Consider the following 8,913-nt stretch of genomic DNA (forward strand, 5'->3'; position numbering starts at 1 on the left):
ATGTGGTTTACACCATGCATGCAATTATATAAAGCTACATTAAAAAGAAACACTGATCATGTGATAAAACATGTGATAGTCTAGTTATAATCGCTTTGAAAAAAAGTGTTTTTAGCTAAGTTTATATGACAGCTAGTCCAGTAATCCAGTCCAGTGAATGGATACACCCTTTGGTGTATCTTGAGACACTTTTATTGGACATATGTATAACTTTGACTGAATCAATCTATTACAACATAGTTTATTATATGATTACATTTCAAAATCATTCACAACTAGCCGCTCTCCTTTCTCTTACCCCATGGAATTATTATAAGAGTACTGGTATTTTGCCAAAGGTGTATGTTCTATTAGAGTATTTGAACAGGTTTTTGTATAATAAATGGACTTTGGTTATCTGAACTTTTTGATTATTTGGGCATGTCTTGGTCCCAAGGAGGTCAGTTAATTGAGGGGGCACTGTAGCAGGTATAGCAAAGTTACTATAAGGGTCAACTTATAACAATGTATTTTCAACTATTAGAAGATTATATTACAGAAAGTTGACTGATGATACATGAAAATTTTGAAGCAGCTAGAGATCTAGCAGTTGGCACAACATTTATCTAATAGAGCAGTCATTTCTACTGTTTGGATAACCAAGTGTTTGGATAATGCAGATATAATTGTGACTGAAGTTGCAAAAAGGTACCTTTTTCACACACAAAATTTGTTTGATCTTTGAAGCTTCATAAGTTTTTAGTCATTCCATAAAATTGCCTTAAAATTTCCATGAGTGTGACTAAAGTATCTGGCTACATTTTGACACTAAAAGCAAGTTGATCAGTTTACAGAGTCAGAAGTTAAATCATTTTGTTTGCTCGCCTGTAAAATGTGTGGAAAAGGTACCTTTTCGCAAATCCGGTCAGAATTGAGGGAGCACTGTAGTTGCTAGGCTGTATCAAATTTTGTCCATTACAATAATAAAGTATTGTTAAATTAAAATGGCGCACCCAAAGTAAAGAAAAGCAACTACTGAACTCACTACACTTTTTCCTGCAATTCAAATCATATCAGCATAATTGGCTCAAGCCTTCTACTATTGATGATTGGTAAAGCTGTACACAAACACACAATATTTTACGCATGCACATATATGTGCTGAAAAAGAGTGATAAATTAAATGTTCCTATTATGTTGATCTAATCAATGCTTGATGGTTTTGCTGCCCTAAGATGCTTGAAATTACTCTGGCAAAACCGGTTTAGTTGGTTTAATGCATAAACATACTCAGCTATATAAATCACCTACAAAAACTCCACATTTCCCAAATACTGTACCTAGTCCCAAGATGGACGTGCACAATCTTTTGCTCAAATGCCTGACATAATATTAATGTTTTCACCATACATTTCCTATGGGGACGTTCCCCATAGGAAATGTATGGTGAAAACATAAACAAGAAGCCATCAAATGCACCGCCCATTGTCTTTCCCGAACTTGTGGCAGAGCCAAACTGCACATGTCTGTTGTTATCACCTTTATTATTATCTGGTTAGCTGAAAATTAATGTTAATTTGCTTGCATGCTGACCATTTTCTTTTTCAGCTACAGGATTCAGCTCAACCTGTACATACTATATAGTTCATAAACTGTCACTCTAATTTGCATAATTGTTCCATTCAAAAAAAAAATGATACAAGGGAGTTTCTAAGATTTCCAGAAACTGGTCAAGTATATATAAATTCAAGCAATTTTGCATTGAAGGTATCAAAGGTTCGGATTGAAATGAGCAATCAACTAACCTTTGTATTTTTTAAAGCTTACCAACACAGCTAAAGTCTTATCTCAGAGTGTTTAAAGGTTTTCAGAATGGCATCCATATCTGTTGTAATCTTCAAACTGCACATACCGGTACCTCCATCTTATAACTCTCAGCTGGCTGCTCCTGGCAGCATATGTTTAAAATGTCAGCTTTTCGGTAAAAATTGGTACCTGATTAGAGTACTAAATTTTCTAAATTTTCCTGTCCCCAGACCCCTTAGATTTACATGTACATCTATGCAACAAAAAATTTGGAGACTTGTCACCAAAATTCTTGGAGCCACCCTTGTATCAAACACCACTGATGTATTATTAATAAAATAATTTTTATTGCATAATAAAAGTGTACCAGCATATAAAATTAAACATATAAAAGTTTACAAATAATATAGAATTCTTGTTACAATGCTAATTATTTATTTATTTTTATTTTGTTTGATTGCTGTCTTGCTTAGCAAGTGTTTTCTGCTCTTTCTCTTCATCACGATCTTGCTTTACTTTAGTCAGTGCTACTGTCGCAACTTCATCCACTGTGCTGTAATTGTATGTAAATGCAGGTGGCTTTGACTCTTTCTCTTTAGTTTCCTCTTTCTCTTTGTGATCAATTTCCACATAGTTTTTTGTATATGGAGATTCTGGCATGTTAACATATGGTGATGGCATTGGTTCATCATTGCTTAGAGTCTCTTGTTCTTTCTCATCAATTTTGAGTTTTGCTGGTATAAATTTGTTTTTCTGTTTTCCTTCATCTGTACTATCCCGATCAGTTTCCATGCACTGTTGTGCAACAGGAGAATCTGGAACATTAACATATGGTGACCTCATCGGTCCATCATCATTGTTTGCGTCTTGTTCAATCTGAAGCTTTTCAGGTCTTACCTTTTCCCTTTGCTTTCTTCCATCTGTTTTCTCCTTTAACACATCTGTTTTATTGAGGTCAATGGATGAGTAGTCATAGGACACCTTAGATGGCTGATTCATATTTCCACTCTGAGCATCATTAACAATAACAATTTCTGGGTAACTTAATGTTTTTTCTTTATCAGGAGGCTGTGTCGGTTCTTCGTCAGTAGCAGTGGGGTTAGATGGTTTATTCAAAATTTCATATCCTGGTGAACCTTCTATCGTTGCATTGTTTGCACCATCCAAAGTTTGGCTTTGTTGGTTTTTTCTGGCAACAACTTCATTAAACAAGTCATACAATTCTTGAGCATGTTCAGTATTGAAGATGTACGTGCCTTTTCCAATGGGACATTTTGAACCCGCATCAATAATGAATATGTTGTCATCATTGTTACATCCACACTTTCGTATGTGTTCAAACTGCCATTCTGTTTTAACACTTTTGTCAGTTTTCAGTGTAAATAACAGTTTGGTATCTGTGATTCGTAACAGTCCTCTTAATCTGCTATCCTGACGATCTAGTTTGCGTGCATCACTAATAAAGTATACTTCAAATTCATTGTCAGGTGCTGAATTGCTCTTGATACAGTTTCCCATGGATCTATCACCCACAGTAATTCATGAACTAGCTGTTACTGAAATAGAATTACTTATTTACTATATATGTGATCAGATTTTATATACCAGAACTGTATATATTTTCACTTTGTGTACTGGGTAAAATGTGCATGACAATGGGCCCTGATTATGTAATATCATGCACCTGAAAAAATTGGTATATAGCTAGTGATTTTGTTGGACAAAGGGATCAAGTTTTCATGTCTAGAAATCTCAGACATATAAACTTAACCATCTCTCATTAATTTGCTCAACTGTCATGGAATCAGCAATTAACTTTATGGGAATATACAGTAGCAATTAGGCCCATACCTGACTTGACAAACCTAATTTTCAGCCTGACAAAAACGACTGTTTACATTGCTTGCATGCTAATTCCCCTAACTTAGGTCTCGCCTAACTTAGGTCTCGCCAAACTTTCGCCATTTATGGTATTGGGAAATATATATGTGGCAGTGAAAATACATGCTAGCTAGCACTGATGATGAACAAAAATCATCAAATAGTAGTGTATAATAAAACCCCATTAGTTATACTGCATAGATCCTTCAGGATCAGTGGAAAATACTTGCAGCACCATGACAACAAATATACTGATCATTTTGGTAGCTATCATGCATGCATGCCATTGTGAATGTCTACACAACACCATAATAAACATTTATATCTGAACGAATGACAACACTGAACATTAAAGCTTCATTTTCTGCAAGTGATTAAAAAATAGGTGGGGCATAGTCGCCACCGTTTTGTTGAGCTACACGAGGCCAGCATTGCTGACATGCAGTTGCATCATCAATCCACATGTTATCACTTCAATTACAGAACTGTTTAATACTTCAACTACAAACTGTTGGGTGTGGTTGCGGGTTAGGAATGCGCCACTCTGCTTGCAGTTTACAGGAATGAATAGCTACACAGTAATCGTACACAATATGTACCTGTCTTAATGTTATTGTAGCGCAGTGACGAATCGTAGACGAATGTCTAATCAATTGCCAGATCTGCTAATTGATGACGAAAGTGCTAATTAATTCATAGGCGTGCCATTGATCACATTTTAAGACGCTAGCGCGTAATGATCCGATCGATCCGATATAGAGGTCGTCTTGTTCAGGTTCTCTTTCTTCTGGCATTATGTGCATCTGTGATTGTAGTCGTGTGGATAGTGAAACTGAATAAAATTCAAAGTGAATTCACAGCAGTCCATGATGAGAGTGTTCAAGAAGGGCGTCGTTTCATCCCTCATTCTACGCCAAAGCAACGGAACTTGACACCGAGTCACAAACACTCGTGTCCGCGTACACTAGTCCGTTCTGCTGGCTCAGATTATATGTGTCGTGATCACACCAAAATAGTATTATATTCCAAGTTGTTTGAGGGTTTTTCAGTGGAGAGATATCGTGGATATCAGAATGTAAATTGTAAGTTACCTAATGGAGGACAATGTATATACACTGAGGATGATAAGCTGTACCAGTCAGCTGATGCACTGTACATCCATGAATGCTTTAGTTATTGTGAACAGCCTGCATATCCAGGACAAGTAACAATCCGGTATAACCTGGGACCTGAGAGTCGGCCTTGTAATGATCCAAAAAGGTCACCACCAGCAGACATTAGAGTTAGCTACAAGACTTCAGTTACAATTCCATTGCTCTACTTGTGCTTACCTAGAATTAAACAGCCGATTTTGGAAGCATTAAGACTTGACCCTCCTTCCAATAGACACGGTATAGCAATGTTTGTGAGTGACTGTCGTGCCACATGGAGGTATAAGTATTTAGAAGAGCTAATGAAATATATCAAGATCGATTCATTTGGAAAATGTTTGCACAATACTATCATGCCGCAGTCAAGAGTAGGTACTGAAACTGTTAGTCCATTTGACATAAAGATAAATCTTCTCAGAATGAAACGGTATAAATTTTTAATATCTTTTGAGAACACTGTCACATCAGAATACATCACTGAGAAGATCTGGCATGGATATTTGTCACAGACTATTCCAATCTACTATGGTGCTCCAGAGGTCTATAAACAAGTTCCAGGAAATAATACTTTTATTGATGCCGCAAAGTTCAATGGACCGAAAAATTTAGCACAGTATATTAAGAAGGTTGATGAAGATGAACAACTTTATCAATCATTTTTTACCTTTACTATTCCTCCATTTGAAGCATTTCAAAAGAAATTCTGTGAAATCTCATTGGCTTGTGATATGTGTAATAGAGTATATCAGATCAAACAGAAACATTGTGACCAATAATTATAATCTCATTTTGTAAATGTACAGCAGTAGGCAAAATTAGTAGTGACATTTATACATTTAATTTAGTAGTGACCTTTACTATGTTTAGTAGTGACCTTTACTATGTTTAGTATTGACCTTCACTATGTTTAGTAGTGACCTTTACTATGTTTAGTATTGACCTTCACTATGTTTAGTAGTGACCTTTACTATGTTTAGTAGTGATCTTCACTATGTTTAGTAGTGACCTTTACTATGTTTAGTAGTGATCTTCGCTATGTTTAGTAGTGACCTTTATACTATGTTTAGTAGTGATCTTCACTATGTTTAGTAGTGACCTTTACTACCTTTAGTAGTGATCTTCACTACCAGTAGTTCGTTTTTACTACAATAGTTGACAAAATTTTGCTACTATTTTCTACCTTCACTACTCTTCACCTTCACTAAATTTAGTAGTGACTTTCACTATATTTAGTAGTGACCTTCTGTAGTGACCTTCACTATTCTTATTCTTTTTGTAGTGACCTTCACTGCATTTAGTAGTGACCTTCACTACATTTAGTAGTGACCTTCACTACTCTTTTTGTAGTGACCTTCACTACATTTAGTAGTGATCTCTTCACACTAGTTTGTTTTTATTGTGTTGTATTACATTATTGCAAATCTTTCCTAGCTTGTTAATCCGGTACAGCTGGAATCTGTCCAGCATACACTATACTGTATGTAAGGAATGTGGCATAATTTTTTCTTGTGCATTGTAATCTATAGTAGTCTGAGTTTTCTGGTGCACAAATTACGTCTTAACAGTGGCAAATCTAGAATTTTAAATTGCTTGTGGGGTGGTATATATGATATATGACATGGCTTGCATATGACTGGAGTGCAGGTGTGTGCTTTTCACCTCCAGAGGGTTTCTATAGTCCCACGAAGATGAAGTCAGCAAATTGATAGTTTAGCTGTTTACTGCATGTGAAAGTTTATTATCATTTTTACTGCCCCTGACTGTTTTATTAGAGTATATGATTGCTCTATCAGATTTAAAACTGAAGAGATCCGTAGCTCATAGTTTCCTTGCTAATCTCTTTATATGAGCAGTTTAAGGACAGATTAAACGTATACTGTTTGGATTACTCTATTAGAGTATCTTGATCTTAGTACCCCCTTCTAAACTAAAAGTGGAAGGACTCTGGTCCCCCACAGCTAATATTATGGGATCATCGCCAATTTCCTGACAAGTAGCTAATCTGATATTCAGCCAATGAGTTTATCATGATCATCCCCTATATAGCCATGCTGTATGTAGCCATTGCTCATCTACTTACATAAGGATGTAGTACCACATGTAAATAGATGCATGTGCTTATTATCATTCTATTTTGCATTTTGAATTTTCTCAGGAACCACTTGACCTTGCCAAATATCAGAAAATGAAACACACACTTTTCCTGAACAACACTACCAGACATTTATAAAAGAATTAGTAATTATATTTCAACAGAATTCCTCACCTAAATGCCTTACCAATCATCAATCAATGGACACCATCAAAAAACAGCTAGAATCTTCATGTTTGTACTCATTTCCTTGATCCTAGTAATTCATGCAGTCTACATTAACTCAAGAAGCCAGTCCTGATTACTCCCCACAACTTTAATGTCATGAGTCTTATAGTGTTAGTTGAGTTATAAGTAGGTATATAGCTGTAATTATAAAGTACTGTAGTTGTACGTATATTCCAGATGTGGGCAACTTGTGCACAGACCTTTAATTTAATGCAGACTCGTCTGCATTACAAGTCTGCATTAAAAGCCTATTAATTAAATATAATTAAATCCTGTAAAGGCCTCTGCAAAGTAACAAATTCCAAAATGAAACAAAATTTCAACTCTTAACTTAATAAAATACGTCTTTGAAGTTACTTTCAGTGATGTGCATTTGGAGAACATTCTACTCAGATGATGGGATGAAGGAGTATAAATAAAACCGTTAATGCCAAAATGATCTTGAGTTTCCATGAAATTGGGGTTACATTCTAGTATACTGACACTTCAAGTATTTTGTACAAGAAACCAACACTTTTGCTGTATTGCTATATATGTAATAGTTATACCATGGGCACGAGTGCTTTGCCTGATATGTATGCATGTGCCCGAGGGAAAGTGCGTATATACAGGCAAAGCACAAGTGCCCGTGGTATAACTAATATGTTCTACTTTAGCATGCAGACTTACCTAATTGGCAAAATCTTTAGTTACTATGCCCTTCTCTTATATGGGAACCAAGTAAGCTGTGATTGTGGGATTGAATTTTTCCAAATAAGCTGTGATTGTGGGATTCAATTTTAATAGTAGTTTGATTTTAAATTTGCTAAAGTAGTAATTTTAATTTTTGAGACTAGTGTTTATTATGTTACTACATTTACAAAAGTAAAAAACAAACTACTGTTGATGTATTAAAATTGAATCCCACAATCACAGCTTGCTTGATTCCCTATATAACAGAAGAGAATAACAGTATAACATCAAAGAAATATGATGAGGGCAGTGTGTAATGACATATATGCTCTGCCTTAACGAGGTATACCTACCAGTGCATATATCTCGTTAACATTTTGAGCCAGTGCAATATGTGATATATGTGCACTAGCTTTTCTTTGATCTGAGGTGTGAAAGTGGTACATATATATATATATACACATTGGTTCAGTGTGGGAAAAAAACATTTAAGGATCATAACATATATATATCAGATACGCTGGAGTACCTAGAATAATCACTAAGCCATGCTACTTACCATACCATTTATTTGTGTTATAATACACCACTTATATATGGTGCATGGTCCATTGTGGACTACTGATGCATGTAGTCAAAATATCATGACTCTTATAACAGTTGAGTTTGACCCTGGTTGGGCTCTAGAGGACAGGTTTTGATGAAAAAAAGCCCTTAACCTTTTGTGATTACTTTTAATAACATATTCCAAATTAAATAAGAAATCACAATTTTGGGGTAAAGTGCTGGAAGGAATTTTACACTTGTGTATGAAGCATGGTTTCTACATGTGTAGAGCTTTATTGCAGAAACATTTCCACACTGTTGAATTTTGTAAGAAAGATTCCTACACATGACATGACACAAAGTGTAAGACATCTTCTTGCAGTGTAGAAATCATTCCTACACTTGTAGGAATTACAATTATTCCTACACATCATGTCATGTGTAGGAATCTTTCTTACAAAATTCAACACAGTGTGGGAATATTTCCTACAAAATTTCTTAATGTTGCCCTACACATGTAGGAACCATGCTACTTACACAAGGGTAAATTTTGGTACA

At 35.4% G+C, this 8,913-nt stretch overlaps 1 protein-coding gene across 2 annotated transcripts; it reads right to left on the minus strand.

Annotated features, from left to right (window-relative positions):
* Positions 1 to 2,112: 2,112 nt before the first annotated feature.
* Positions 2,113 to 4,381, minus strand: LOC136243767 (uncharacterized). 2 transcript variants are annotated; one of them, XM_066035375.1, is made up of 2 exons: positions 4,266 to 4,381; positions 2,113 to 3,307 (listed from the first exon to the last, which is right to left on the minus strand). In XM_066035375.1, exon 2 carries the CDS (start codon positions 3,301 to 3,303, stop codon positions 2,230 to 2,232), a length of 1,074 nt encoding a protein of 357 aa, XP_065891447.1. In that variant the 5' UTR covers positions 3,304 to 3,307; positions 4,266 to 4,381; the 3' UTR covers positions 2,113 to 2,229. The 2 variants fall into 2 exon arrangements, with proteins under 2 accessions (XP_065891447.1, XP_065891446.1); XM_066035374.1 differs by having other exon boundaries at positions 2,113 to 3,341.
* Between the last annotated feature and the right edge of the window lie 4,532 nt (positions 4,382 to 8,913).

The sequence above is a fragment of the Dysidea avara genome, chromosome 13 (genome assembly GCF_963678975.1).
Source record: "Dysidea avara chromosome 13, odDysAvar1.4, whole genome shotgun sequence".
In the NCBI taxonomy this organism is placed as follows: Eukaryota; Metazoa; Porifera; class Demospongiae; order Dictyoceratida; family Dysideidae; genus Dysidea; species Dysidea avara.